The 15640-nt window shown below is 42.7% G+C and overlaps 1 protein-coding gene across 1 annotated transcript in view; it reads right to left on the reverse strand.

Annotated features, from left to right (window-relative positions):
- Nucleotides 1–15640, reverse strand: part of LOC117499241 (protein unc-80 homolog) — a 47887-nt gene that overhangs the window by 17828 nt on the left and 14419 nt on the right. The window contains exons 18-39 of the mRNA XM_034151618.1: nt 13951–14114; nt 12485–12583; nt 12073–12281; nt 10821–10927; nt 9772–9925; nt 8528–8700; nt 7732–7944; nt 7501–7636; nt 7058–7191; nt 6694–6871; nt 6378–6617; nt 5731–5828; nt 5443–5646; nt 5261–5368; nt 4439–4577; nt 3283–3464; nt 3071–3202; nt 1208–1394; nt 720–851; nt 490–633; nt 243–343; nt 36–122 (exon numbers count right to left, since the gene is read on the reverse strand). Of these exons, the coding sequence (XP_034007509.1) occupies nt 36–122; nt 243–343; nt 490–633; nt 720–851; nt 1208–1394; nt 3071–3202; nt 3283–3464; nt 4439–4577; nt 5261–5368; nt 5443–5646; nt 5731–5828; nt 6378–6617; nt 6694–6871; nt 7058–7191; nt 7501–7636; nt 7732–7944; nt 8528–8700; nt 9772–9925; nt 10821–10927; nt 12073–12281; nt 12485–12583; nt 13951–14114 (3321 nt within the window). The remainder of the gene's footprint in view (nt 1–35; nt 123–242; nt 344–489; nt 634–719; nt 852–1207; nt 1395–3070; nt 3203–3282; nt 3465–4438; nt 4578–5260; nt 5369–5442; nt 5647–5730; nt 5829–6377; nt 6618–6693; nt 6872–7057; nt 7192–7500; nt 7637–7731; nt 7945–8527; nt 8701–9771; nt 9926–10820; nt 10928–12072; nt 12282–12484; nt 12584–13950; nt 14115–15640) is intronic.

The raw sequence follows: 15640 nt of genomic DNA on the forward strand, positions 1-15640 counted from the left end.
AAATAAACAAATAACCGTATTAAGTGTAGTTTCACCAGGTAGTTGAAGAGGATATGAGAAGTCTGGGCCGGGAGATCTCCTATGTTGAGCAGGAGCTTCCTCAGCATGTACATCAGCTCATCCTGACATTACAACACAAAAAACAAGTCACATTTCCCTCTTTAAGCCTCTTGTGCACATATCCTCAGTGTTACTGTACAGGAAAGACTCAATCAGATGGGAAGCGGTGTTAGTTTACCCACCTGTCTGTTGCTCACTGTCAGTTTTTCCAGGAAGTGACGGAGAACCAGGGCAGGATCTTCAATCAGGCAGTTCCACAGGATTTGTTGGGCAACAGCACTCACTAGAGACACATAGAAGGACATATTTGTACATGCAACACCCTCAAATAAGTCGAAAATCTAAAATAATGTTGAAAGCAAATTACATACTCTTTTATTTCAACTTTGAACTGAAATACCAACAGCTTTATTGTACAATGACACCTACCGGCCACACCATCCTCTCGCACCTCTCCGTCCTCCATGAGGTGCACTATGGGCAAGACCGCAGCACAGATGCATGCTGGGAAGACAGCTTGGGGCGGCTGTAGCATGTGGTGAGTAGGAGTGTGTTCTGTTGTGTTCTGTTCATCTGGGGAAAAAAACATTTAAGAAGAGGAGATCAAATGTATTTAAAGTCCACCTTTGGCCAATTGAAAGTAATGTTTATTTTCGTACCTTCAGCACTGGCCACCGAGCGGACAGACCACACAGAACCCCGACGGAAGGAGTAGTTCCTGTGCGAGTTGCTGGAGGCGCAGGACGGGCTGACGGACAGACGACGAGACGCCAGGTTCACCACTTCTTCTGCTGGCGGGATCAACGCCCAACATGACCGGCACAGAAACAGGGGAAGCAAAACATGCTATAAGGAGACCGAGCTGTGCGATGTCTGTCGTGAGCCCCCATGGTTGGGTAAATGTTGACCTAATTATTATTATTATTATAATATACATAAATGAATATTTAAACACAAGACCTTTCCACATATGTTGAGACTGTCCTTTTCATGTTAAGAATCAGTTAAGTAGGTCACATGTGGAAAATAGGAACAGCAGTAGATGAGGTTCTCAGGCGGCAGCAATATTGTCCTATTAATCACAGTCGTAAGCAAAGCACTCTCGCGTTGGGTTTTTAGCCTTTGCAGACCATTCCATCACACCCACCTTCTTCCTCCTGCTCGGGCGGGGGGCTGCACGTGGGCTCGTAGCAGGCCTCCTGAGCCACGGGGATGGCGGTGATGATGCTGGCCTCGCGGCCCAGGCGTCGCTTCTCCTCCTCCTGCTGCAGGTTCCTCAGGATGTGCTCGGCCCGCTGGTGGGAGCGCGACACGGCCCGCGCTGAGAAGGATTTCTGGAATGGGGTTGGCAGGGAGAATCAGACGGCACGGAGGCACAACAGCGGACATGCAGATCAGAATGAGGGAGTGCACAAATTAATACAATAATAGACAGCTCTGATCTCTCAGGGACGTGTGTGCACAGCTATTCTAGGGCTCACGCTTACATCTGAGGAGCATTTTGTAATGTAAAATGACCGGACAACACAATAATACAGTAACTCTCCTCCAGCATCATGAGGAACACTGTTAAGAGTATAGAATAGGAACGTTTTCAATCGTGGCAAATTGTGACACAGATAAATGTATTCAGACTGGAATTTGGAGAATTGACTGTATCTTGTGTACAGTAAATGCACTCATATTGCTCATACACATACATATCCAAATAGGCTGAACGCATGATATGGGAAACATACACAGCAAAGTCATTCTCATCCAATGACCATGCATCAACAGCACGACACATACAAAATGCCTGAATGTCCGATGCATGCTGTTATTTTTACTTTTTTTCCTAACGATCAGAACTTTTAAGTGGTGTGTCACTGATCAAGATGCAATTATCTGAAATGAAACTGCCCCCCGCTTCTGATCCGTGATGAAAACCTACAAAAAACACCCAAATGGAGAAGAATTTCCCTCCTGTCATTAATGATCTGGGGTAACAAGATGCATCAGCACAAACATCCGGACATAAATACCAACTTACTATGGTATGGACTGACTGAATTAATGTGGAGTACTAAAAACAAAGACAGGCGATAGGTAAATTATAGAACAGGTGCTCGCAGGTCGTCATCAGAATCTATTCAACATATTTTGATCATGCTTTTTAACAGAAAAAAAAGACAAGAAAGTAAAAGGTAACACCAAGAAATCTGTTTAACTATGACTTGTAAATGTGTTACATGTTTTTGCCTTGATTGAATTAGCAGATTTCTTGGTGCAGTTGTCCACATTACACTTGCATAGCAATAACACACGTGTTCAAAAGCAGCCTAAAGGGAATTGTATGTGCTAAAGCAGGACTCGATCCAAAATGAGTAGCAAAATAAGATACCCGCTACTCAAAACGGATATGAGATTTAAAGGGTCAGTTCACCTAAACTATAAAAAAACTAAAAAACATATTTCTTATTTACACCAATTGTTTCGAACCAAGCTAATATCGAGGAAACATTATGAGAAAGTGACTGTAAGATGTGTGCCTCCATCCCATTATATTGGAGAGCCAAAGACCCTTAATTAAAGATTTAACCATAATTAGGTTCACATTTTTGACCATTGATTACATTTAATTTAAATGATGTGATTCAAGAGCCAAATTCGGAAAATCGCCAATATCAAAAGTATTGCTTGCATGACTACAAATGAAAACAATGTGTCTTGCCAGGCATAGTTTAAGAAAAAAAAGTATTTGCTTGGCTAGATACCTCTACGAAAAGTGATACAATGTTTGTTTTGGGTGAACAGACACTTTAAATTACCCAACCCAAGTCAGTTTGTTTGTGATGTCACATCCATTTGTGCATTTTAAAGTCAGTGTGAATAACATATAATGTGTATGGTACAACTGAAACTGATTCAAAAGTAGGTGTTAACATGTTAACACCACTACTACTTAAAATAATAAAGCAATTTTTAAATGTCTTCTAACAGGGGCACTTGAACAGGGGCTGACACTTACGGACTGGTCTTCATTGATGGGGTCCTGGACGTTGCCTGTGTTCTGGGGCACCCAGGGGGGGTCAAATATGGGGACACAGGGCATGCCCAGTATAGGAGATGGCAGAGTGAAGTTGATGCTAGGTGGAGGGATCTGTAAGAAAAAGATATGTATAATAACAAATAGGTCAAAATAGTATAGCTTTTCGAGACAGTAACCCCAATTTTCTGTACCTTAAAGATCTGCTGTGCCCCCTCCTCCATGCGAGGCCACACCTGGTAGCGGAAGCGCCACAGTGTGTTAAACTTCAGGATGGAGTTGATGCGCTGGCAGGCCTCCGCGTGCTGGAACTCCGCCATCATCATTTCGGTCACCGCGTCGGGGACCTTTACGGCGCACAGGAGGAACATGGCAGCTGGAGGGGATTCAGAGAGGCAGGAAGAGGGGGGGAATGAGGAGGGATGAAATAAACAAGCCACATTTTGTGAAAAGGGCAAGAGAGAGGACAACAAAAAGGGCAAGAAAGAGAGGGTTAGAGCCAAAAGGAAGGATGTCAAAAGGGATAAACATGTAAAATCTGAATTCAAATATTTTAATAATAAAGTGGGAAATTGGGGTTTTCTGACTTCATTTTAGAATATAATCAAATATAAATATGTAAAAAAAATTGATAGGATTTTGTTGATAAAATCATAAATATATATAAAATCAGAAAAATAAATGGAAATGAATTTGTTTATATAAATATAAAATAATTAATAAATTATAAATATTATTTATATTCACAGAGGAAGTTAAAATACAAATTTGCAGTTGAAATAAAATAGAATACAAATATGACTGTAAAAATAAGTTAAGAAAATAAAATCCGGACTAAACTAACATCACTTAAAGGTGGGGTAGGTAATTTTGGAGAAACCAGCTCGAGATCGCTAGAATTTGAAAATACACAACCGGAAAAAATCTGCCACTTCCTTACAGAGCCCCTCCTCCAACACACACGAACGCGCACATGACCAATGAGGGCACGAGATAAGTTTGTGCACAGATGGAAGGCTGACAGGCAGGTAGGCCATCCAGTTATTTTAGCCGGGCCGGCTCAGATGATTGGTCGTGCTTTTTACAGTACTACGGCTTCCACAGATGATATTTTTTTATGGATCTTTTGTCAAAGCACTTAAGATATTCATTGCTATCGGGATGCTAAGAGCATTCCATGGAATATAACAACAAGTGTATCTCGAGCTGGTTTCTCAAACTTACCTACCCCACCTTAATAATAAAGTACTACATATCACAAAAACATGGACATCTCAGAAGTGAAGGGCACTACATCCTACAGAGGACACACACACAGATCACTGATGCAGAGCATGATGGCCGACTCACCAGCAGCCGCTGCCATATGCTCGTCCACACTGAGCAGCAGCTCCCAGGCTGCGGGCTGGATGTCTCCGTACATGTCGTCGGTCAAGATGGGCGCAGCTTTGATCAGCAGCGACAGAGGAGCTGGAGACAGGCTCATCACCTGAGAGATGCAGAAATTAGGAAAATCTTGTAAACAGCAGTTTGGTTTTGGGGAGTTGTATCAGAACTCAATCCAAACGAATAGTAAGTAAGATACCCCCCACTAAAGCTGATATATGTTATGGGTCAGTTTACCTTGATTATACAATTGTTTCACTTGACCCTAGTTGTATATAACAATAAATAAATACATTTGACCACATTGTGAGACCTCGATACAATGAGGGTGATTGTATTCTATTGGCATACACCACATTTAAAGAGGCCCTATTATGCTTTTTGGGGTTTTCCTTTTCCTGTAGTGGGTTATATAGCTTTTTGTACCCCTCCCCGCCTAAAACACCTCCATTGGACCCCTTTGTTTACTTCCGTAACAGAATGTCATCAGTAAGTTATACTAGCGCTTCAATTGGCTAGCGCTCCATCACATTGTACGTGATAGGATAAGGAGGATAGGATATATCCTCCATAAATATGTTTAAAAGAACAATAGACAGAAATAAAACATTTCACCATGTCATACTTATTGGGATGTTTAATTTGAAATTGCTGATGTGATTTTAGAGCAAAGGTCAGGAGATTGCCAGTCTCCATAATACTCTGGATATCTGAAAAGCTGGGCAAAAGAAAGGAAAGCTAACTATAACTTCATCCAGACTTGATGTGGATACTTATCTGCTTCACCTGGTTGCGGATGTACTTGAGCATGCCAGTGTCCTTCTTCCCTTCTGTGTTGGAGTCGGTGGGTCTCCTCTTCATGGATGGGGTCCTCAGGCAAGACTTGTCTGAACACTGAAAAGCAGAAAAACGTTCATGAACCACCACAAAAACAACAGAAAACAGGACGGATGGTTTGTGGATCCCACCTCTTTGGTCTTCTTGGCACGTTGCCCGATGTTACCGGAGGAGGCGCTGTCCTCTCTCAGGCTGTCCACCGTCTCGCCGTACACCAGCTTGATGGCGCGCACCAGACGGGCGCAGGAGCGGCTGTGGTGCTGGTAGCAGCGGGGGTGGCAGAAGTCTATGTGGGTGCAGATGAAGCTCTGCTGGTTGCACAGCAGGATCATAATCTGTGCCGGCAGAATAGAGGAGTGGGGGAGTTAGTGGGTTAGAAAGGAGACACCGATAAAAGCACACATGTTAAGGGGACATACGTGGAGCCAGGACATGTTGCGGTGGTAGTTGTCCTCTCCTCCTCCTGAGCCTTGGCCCTCTGGCTCTATGCTGGGTTCGCTGGTGCTAAAGGGACTGCCTGCAACAGGAAACAAAAGGATGATTGCATTTTTGTTAAATTACTTTCAATCTGTCAAATAATGGGGTTGTAGTTCCGTCAAATCCAAAAATGTATATATCCACAAGTAGCAATAAGCTTGACTCCAACAAAAATACGTCAGGAAAGTTTGGTTGACTCTTTACTTGAACAAAAGATATCAGTTCAAACACATATTTTCAAAGGTCAAAAAACTATATTAATCCTTGATTATTTTCTCCTTCTCACTTCTAATTGTCGTCTACATGATTGTAATGTCACTTTGAAAATACGTACTCTTATTTAGAACAGGGTTTACACATTTCATCTGCTAAAATTCGTTTTTTTCAACTGTTTTCACAGAAGAATAAAAACAAGAAATAATGAGCTTTGAAAAATGATTACGGCAAAAACCATTTCCCCCTGTTCTTAAGACGTTAACACAGGAGAGAAAACAATTTAGATACCACAAATAAATAAAATTACAGATGAGAACGGCAAATAAAACTAAAGAATACTGTCATCCTGAATGGAGTTTTGTCCATGTCTTACCTATGTCAGTAACAGTGTCCCTGCTTTGTGTTTGTGACAGCAGCCCGTCATCGTTCTCTGACTCAGAGTCCTGACGGGGCATCTTGGTGCTCTTGAGGCTCCCGGCCCGGCGTATGGACGACAGAGAGCCGCCTTTCTTTATCCGGAAACTGCGCGCTCCTTTGATCTGAAGCAGCCGGGAGCCTCCGACGCGAATCTTACGGATCGGTGCTGGGGGAGAGGGGAGCGGGGCGAGATTATCTGAATTATATATAATGATAAGCACACAGGGCAGCGATAAACCAAATGGCCCGGTCTGTACGACACCTGATCTCACCTTGAACTTCCTGCGGCTTCTTCTCGTCGCAGGCGGTGTCGGACTTGAGCGTGTGGCTGCTGCTGTTGAGCGAATCGTGGCTGTCCTCGTCGTCAAGGATACCTGCAAAGCTGATCTTCCTCTCGTAGCGTTGGCGTCCGAGGTCAGGGTCCAGACGCAAGCGGCAGCTGTCCAGATCCTACAGCAAACAGGTGAGAAAATATTGAGTTTTTGCAGTAAAAATTGCATGTTTTTACTTCATTTTACAGTTTTACAATCATAAACTTCCCTCTAGATTGTTTATTTCCATGATACAATAACTAGCCTTGTTTTTCATAATGATAATAAAACAGAAGATACACATTGGATGCATATGAATACTGACCACGAGAGGTTCAGTGCGTGGGCGTGGTAAGCAGGGAAAGGTCTCCCGCAGGAAGGTGGTGATTTCCAACAACAGCTGGCAGGCGGCCATCTTTAGAGCAAAGGGGCAGCCGCATTTCGTTGGATTGACTGTGTCTTAAAGATAAAACAATATGGTTAGAATATTTACTGCTAACTAGCTTCTGTCTGCAGATTTAACCGCTAATCTTGGTCATCTTTGATTAGACTTTACATAATGACAACTGAGCTAACATGATCTGCAGAGGGAGACAATGAAATGTGGTTGAAAGCAACAACAAAGGCAAATAAGTAGACCTCGAGTTAAGAATTTGTTAGAGAGGTGTACAAATGAATAGATTTCGATAAAGCTGACTGAATGTAATGGTAAAAACATGATTCATTCTGAAAACAAAACACCAAAGATGCGTTCAATTTCTGACTCACTGTCATCTAAATAGTCCTCTTCCTCGTCTTCTTTTCTCATTCTGCGTTTGGTCTCTTCATCGAAAATGTAGCCCAGGATGTTAGCAGGGCTCTCGCTGTCAGAGTGACAGAGTTCACTGAGCCTGGTGCCGATAGCCTGAGCGGATAAAACACAGAGAGACAATCATTCTTACTACCAATGAAGCCATTATTATAAATAGTCCCCTTGGATAATTAATATCTTTAACTCACGTCTCCCCACTGGCAGAATTGCTTGGCGGCGTTCCACTGGAGTTTCTGATTTCTTTTGTTACCCACTATAGGCGATCGGCCCCTGGACAGCCCTCTCTTGGTGATGTTCACGTGGTGACCCTTCATCCATTCAGGCCAGTTGCCACGGTTACAGCGGTGGACAAATCGGGCGCATTCAAGGAAAAGGGAGGCCCGTGCCACAACTGGAGCTTCCTGGAAGAAGATAGAGATTAAAATATCATCAAGTTAATTATTTGGGTGCTTTGGGGTATTCATAACAGTCTTTTTTACAATTGTACTCAATGAGAACATGGTCACATGTGGCCACCAGGAAAAAAAACGCTGCATCCAGCATCTATTTCTGCGTCAGCTCTGAATGTTTTGAGTTGAAATTACTTAATATTATCAGAAAATAATCTTGTTTTTGGCCGGGAACTTCATAATACAGACCAACAAGCCTGTTAGGTGGAGTTGGGTGGAACCTGCATGTTAGTTTTGATGAGTGTGTGACTTTTATTGTATTCCTCCCTTGCTATACGGCTGTCGGACTGAGCTGTAAATCAAAGTGTGAGTTGCGGTTTGTGCTCATAGTAGCTCAAGCTATCTAAAACTAATATTTTGTAGCACAAACAGATAATAAATTCCTAAGGGGCGAAAGCTAGAGTATCTTACAACATGAGGTGATACATTGTCGAGATATTGTTCTCACAGAAAGAATAAATGGGGGCACTTTTTGGATGGAACTCCCTGACAGTGCATTTTTCTGGCTCTGCGGACACAGCCCCTAAACACATACCAAGTCCAGAGCAGCAGCGAGGATAGAGGCGTCCGGTATGGTTCCCGGCTCGCAACAGTTAAGCAGGAACTGGAAGCGTTTCATTCCCTGTCGAATGGCACCTAAATTCACCACGTTCTTGTTCTTCATCGCCTCCTGACTGGCTGCTAGGCGCTCCTGAAAACCTTGGGGTCCTGAAGGGAGAATGAATAAGAGAATAGAGAAAGTACAACAGGACAAGTGAAGTATTATTTTAAGAAACAAGCAATATTTGGGTGTAATCGTTTTTAAAGACTGCACTGAATATTACACTTAGACATTGCATGAAGCAACATCACCATCCAGGACATTTAACAAAAAGCATTGAAAAGCCACCAACAAATGGAGCTGAGTGAGAGATGGACACACAGCCATCAGCAGTGGTTACACTTGATTTCAATTGACAAAAAACGATTATGTGGAGAGTAAATATGAAAAAAAAGCAGAATTCAGATTTATAAAATACAGGTGTAACCATAGCCGCACAGAGGAAAGCTGTATGTGGACCATTTTGTTTTTATCACTGAAAATCAGGCTTTGGAAAATACCACCAGACGTCACCACAGAAGAGATGGAGAGAGCACCGCCATGCTTGACTTAGCACTACTCTACAGTAGAAAGATGGTTTCAGAGATATGAGTTATTCCCACACACCTCCTTTCCTCTCCTCCCAAGCGAAAGAAAGAGGAGGGGGGGGGGGGGTCACTGGTGGGGAGAACAGGACGTGCATAGTTGTAAAGGAGGGAATGTAGATTTGGAGGTCTAACACAGTTTAGTATGGAAGCCTTTAGAGACAAATTATTTATTTTTCTCTCTTCTGTGTTTATGACTTAAAAATGACTTATTACTTAAAATATTTTGTCAGGTCATAAACCCAGGGGAGAAATTGTTTTTATCAGACTCAGAAAATATATCACATTTTGCCTCACAGGGGCAACTACTTCCGTAGTTATGCCAATCAGTCCTAAAAGGTGTATTTCTTACAAACGACACACTGATGGGTTGAGTATAATACATTCAGGCTAACAGAATGTAGCAGGCAGCTATCTGGTCGAGCTGACATGGAGGATGGCGGACGGAGGAACTGGCAGACCACCACTTGCGGGACAAGACACGACACCACACGGACATACAGAGGCAGGGGCAGAAAGAGAGAGAGAAATAGACAATAAGAACGATGGGGCGTGGGTGGGCAAGGGGGGCACCCCGGGGTGGGGGAGGTCTACCATCTTTCTCTTCTGTGTGGTGAAGCTTGGATGGATTCCTCCTGCCAGACCTCCATTTACCGAGCCGCTTGAAGAAATTCTCCTCCTCGTCCCTGGCGAACTCCGGCCCAACTGCACCGCTTTCAGACATTTTCACTGCACTGGTGAACTTCACCTTAGACACAAAAACACACACACATGAATACACATAATATAATCATGCTGGCATAGGCACAATTGATTGCCAATGTATATGCTCACATATGCTTTTTGAGGTTTTTATGTAGTTAATTAACATGTTTTTTTTTAAGGCTACACACGATCATTAATTGGGGGGGGGGGAAGAGCTTGACGCTCGTGAACTGTCAACAGGAGGGCGGGGGGAGCCTCGCTGCGGGGCAGCAGTGTGTGGACCTCTTTCACCTGTCAGCGCAACTTACATGATGCCGTTTAAACAAATTTAAATAATGGTATAAACGGCATAACGGACGACCGTCCGTTCTGTGATTCTCCAGAACACACAGATGGCCAGTCCGCCCCTGTGTAGCATATTATTTCGTTGAGAGATGAGCAGATCGCCACTGGTCTTTCAACTAAAGACACAGCCACGCAAAAACTGCGGCATTTGTACAGCTCCTTATGGGTAGGCCTACTGCAATTTGTGAATTGCCGGCGCGGCAGCAGTGCTTTCCTCCGTGGTGAAACGATCAGCACTGCACCACGGAGGAAAGCGGCAGAAAGTCGCCTGGAGTTAAACAGAACGGGGCTGCGTTGCGTGCATGGCTTCCTTCTGCAGGTAACGGGGAGACGCGCTCTGGCGGTCTCGTTCAGGATCCGAAAATAAAATGTAAATATTTTGCACACTTATTCCACTTATTCCTAGTGTGCCACTGGTTACGGGTTGCCGACCCCTGGTGTATAGGATTGCATTTAATTATTTCTAAAATATATTTTTCTTTGTCGTCATATTAATTCTAACTTTAGCTTCATGGGAGTGGGGGTGGTTTATTCCGATTGTTCCAACCTGATTTGTAAGCACTCAGTGTTATGGTAGCTGCCCCCCCCCTGACCTTTGAACTCTGACGTATAAAGGACAGCCGATCCACGGAGCTGATGTCCAGAAGGTCCTCAACACCGTCCGTCAGTCCAGACAGAGAGGAACGCTTCAGCCAGTTGCCTGGAGACACGTGACAAAAAACGATTTACATGAAAGAGAAACGCTGCAGAACTAAACAATGTATAGTGTATTGTACACACTGGGTTATGAAGTACACATGCACACACAAAGGAGGTACAAAACGTGGGGAAATCCTTAATCGGTATAGTACAGTCACAAACATTAAAAGGTATTTTAACACACTGAAAATCACAGACTGAGACAAACGATACAGAAAGGTAAACAACTAAATTGGTGTAATGCTTTTTTTGAGAAAAAGGTAAACGAAAGACCCTGGACTAGTAGTATTTGCAAATGTACTTCAATATTATGTTCAGAATAACCAACATATTGGTTTAAAATGTTGATGTCTGTATCTAAGCCTAACCATGGCTTTCTCAGCTGTTTTGATATAACACTTTAAGCTCAGATGTGCTGTTAAAGTGTTTGCCTTTGTAGGGCAGAGGACGCCAAATAAAAGACCCCAATTCATCTGATACGACTTGCAAATACATTTTGACCCAGGCCTGTATGACTGAACACAGGGAGAGATGACAGACACAAGCGGACATGAAACAAATACTGTATGAAGATGGTTCCACATCCACATACGTAAGACAGAGAGAGTGAGTGGTAGGCGAACAGTCCCTCGGCATGCTGAGGCACAAAAAGGAACAGACCAAAGAGATGAAGTGACTCGGTGTTAGACAAACTAAACACGTCATGTTTATCAGAGTGAACTGGGACAGCAAATGCAATGAAGTATGGCCATGGAAATACATACCGATACCAGATCAGAAATGTACAAATAATGATTTGGAAGCTTTTTTAATAAGCACTGAAATCAGTCAAGATTTGTAACTGGTTAGCATGTGCAGTTTAAGTAAGAGAATCCAGCCTTTTGAACACAACTAAAGATGACCACAATTCGGGTTCAGGCACAAACCCTTGCCTTGATTAAAATAACTGATTGTCTAGATTTGAAAAATGGTTGGAGAAATGTGGGTAAATATATAATAGGTTCAGTCATCTTTAGATGTTACATATTATGTTCCTCTTAAAAAGGGGCAAAATATGGAGGAAATTTGACCTTTTTAATAGTTTATGTTTGATTTAACACTATAACACTTGCTATTGAAAGACTGTTGCATAATAACTGCTCTTACCTATCGGCAGCTTCAGTTTCTTGCGTAGCGAGATGCGTCGGGATCTTGAACGGGAGCGCCGGTCCGTGGTGGTGCCGGAGTGGGCGGTGGTGCACTCTGACGTGTCCTGCTCTGATTGGCTGCTGGTGTCACTGGCGGCGCTCTGCGACTTGAACATCTTCCTCCAGAAGTCCTTCCTGCCCAGCAGAGCGCCGGGGATCTGCTCATCACTGGAGGAAAAAAAGGGAGGTTGATTTGAAGATTTACACGAGGATGAAGACAAATGTTTAGCACTGTGGCCTGTTTTTATTGAAGGGTGGGGTAGGGGGGGGGGGGGGGGCAACAGGGTGAGTTTTTCCTGTTTGAAGCAGAGGAATGGCAGCCTGGGTTCGACAGAGATGGAGCTATATGGAGATGTGAGGTGGACACTCACTGTTCGGGTGTCTGGGGGGGTCTACTGGAGATGTAGCTGCGACACTCATCTGCAGCACTGGACACCTGACCCTTCTCCCCGGACACACCCGCCTCTGACCTGCGCACACACACACCCCAACACACACCTGATTCAGACGCCGACGGGACTCTCCCGCAGTTAAGCCTGCACATGTGATTCTCCCGTCCGAGAATATTCTAATGATTTTGCTCTAATGGGATCAGGAAGAGTGTCAATTACGACTTGTATGTGCCGTGTCCTTTGTTTAAAAAAAAGCCAACATTTGTAATATTCTAACATTAAATAACTGCAGTTTTTATACGTCATCCATCCCAATGTTGGATAATTCCACCAGTATTCATTATTTATTATTATAATCTTTTTACACTGGATGCAAATAATATGTGATTGTACTTTGGAGTAAAAAAAAGGGACGATTTTGAGTTAACTTTGCTGATTGATAATTCATTTTGCATACTCAATTAGTCACTTAAATTAAATTATTAAATGTATTTCATCAAGTTCTTCTCAAAACCATGCTGCTGTTATGGCAATTCTGCATTTACATGTACATGCGCAGAGGTTTACGTATATAGTCTTGTGCTTTTTTTCATCACAGAAAAGTGTTGAAACAAAGAAAACTGAAGAAATATATATATTTTTTTTGCATTTCAAGAATAAAGCTCCAATGTCAGGAATAAGGTTGAACTTACAACATTTTGCTAATAAATAAATAAATAAAGACAACATTCTATATCTATTAGCACATACTGAAAGTTCAACTTTAACCCAAATAAGCTAAATCCTTTTTTCATGTATGCATGGACCTAACACTTCCATTACGTTTGGGTTTAGTATTCAAAACATTCATTCAATTGTTTGGAATATATAGAGGGAATTCCCACTTGACATCAGAGCTTCCTAAAGAAATTAATCATGCTGATCGTGCAAACCCCACATATCTGGATCCAGTGAGGGGGCCACCATGCCATGTCGGTGCCATATTGATTTACTGGACGAACTGTAATGCCGTGTCTCATGTCTTTACCCCGTGCTTTAACTGGCTGTGGCAAACAAAGACTCTGTAAGCATGTGACTTTTATTTAGTCACATGATTAGGCAAATATGTTGAGTAACCTCCTAGCAGTATTCGACCCGCCACATCAGTTTGAAAATAAAACATCAAATCAGTCACTCAAGCAGGAAAAACAGATGCAGACAGGACAGAGAGGAACATCACAAAATAAAAACGGCCAGCAGTGATGGGAAGCGAGCTCAGATTTGGTATAAAAGGAGAAATGATGCACCAATCATGGAGGAGAATTCATTTGTAACCACTTACTAAAGGGAAGGGTCGTTAAAACTCCCTTCCAAAATTGACACTTGATCATTGAAAGTCATTTTAAAAGATGAATTGGAGAATGTGATGTCATTGAGACCATTTCTGGCCACTGATTGGCCAATACCTCCTGGGTCCGGGCTGCTTGCTCTCTTCCTTCTCCTCGGGTTTCTTGGTGGTGGCGACTTTCTCTGCGCTGTCCAGGAGCGCGCTCAGTGCCACCCTGCGGAACACGTTCCCATGAGCCTCCTTGATGAACTGCACCAGCTGGCGAATGTCGCAGTACAGACCCTGGGTAGGAAGAAAGGGGGGGGGGGGGGGGGGGATGTGTTCAGGAACAAGTGATGGTTCAAGGGAAGGAAAACACAAAGAAAATGGGAGTATAAGGACATAGACTGTATGTTTTCATATGTATAAATGGATGGGGTATGCGGGCATGTTGAGTTTATTAGGTCAGCAGCTCCAGCTTGTGAGTGGGTGGCCTCTGATCCTGTGCCATAATAAAGACTGCCTTGAAAAGTGAGTCACCTTCCGCCAACTCATGCCACCTATCTGCACACAAATGATTATAAAACAGGTTATTTAACCCCACATGTGGAAGACTGTAGGTTAGAATGGCATACAAGTGAGGATCCCATTACAATCTTTGGGCTGCGAATTGTAAAGAATGTCCAATATGCAGCTTTTATTTGCATATGAATACAATTAAATCATGATCAAGCTTATTGCTTCCTGGAAGTTTATTTGTCTTCTTGTATTTAGTTTGTAATTTACTATTATTTTTAAATGCAGGATTCATCATGTGAGAAAGGATTGACTCAATGTTGCTTTTTTTTGTAATGTTCCTTTAATTATTTGTTCAATTTCCCATGTAGGGAAATGTAGTGAAACCAGTTTGAAAATGCTAAAAAGCGAAAGAGGGGGCAAAAATAGCTTATTTGCGTGGAACTATATTATATTAAGTTTGTTTTCTGTAATTACAGTATAGGGATTGATTGATTCCATTTCTAACCAATTACAAACCAAACTAAATGGATTCAGTTCTGGCAAAGAGCCGAGAGTAGCTCACGTTAATGTCTTTATTCACGCAGCGAGATTAAGCACCCCTAATGTCCAATTCATCACGTATGACAAGGCATTAACGAAGGCGGCGTGAGGCTTGTGCATCTTTAGGCTCAGTACAGAATGATCCATTAATAATTCATTCCTTCAAGAGGAAATACGCTTGAATCTGGAGGGGGTGAGAGTGATATGAGGTGGGAGAAGTACTCAGATCTTGTACTTAAAGGTCCCCTATTATACTGTTTTTCATCAATATATTATAGGTCTCAGATATATACAGAACCTGTCTCTGAAGTGTTTGGCTCGAAACACCAAACAGATCATTGCAGCATCCCATAATCCCCTCTGTTTCAGCCCTGTTTCCAAAGTGCAGATTCTCTGTCTGTTACTTTAGATGAAAATAAGGAGCCACTCCCCACGCCCCTCAGAGATATTTGGTTAAAAAGAACACAATGGTGCTCTAGGAGGAGATTCAGGTGATAAGGTGGGGGGGGGGTTACCTTGGTTGGTGATTGGCTAATGGTTACACAAGCCAAAACATCGTTATGACATCATAAAGTGGCCAAAATCTGATCAGCTCATTTTCAGACAAGTTTTTATATAAATGGATCAGGACGAAAAGAGAGAGAATCTTTGTTCCTGAAACTTTCAGAATCTCTTTACACAGAGGGGACACATGTTGATGTAGAAGAGACATTAAAAAGTGGATTTTGCATTATAGGTGACCTTTAAGTAAAAGTACCAGAGCTTAGGAA

The sequence above is a fragment of the Trematomus bernacchii genome, unplaced genomic scaffold, assembly GCF_902827165.1.
Source record: "Trematomus bernacchii unplaced genomic scaffold, fTreBer1.1, whole genome shotgun sequence".
Lineage (NCBI taxonomy): Eukaryota > Metazoa > Chordata > Actinopteri > Perciformes > Nototheniidae > Trematomus > Trematomus bernacchii.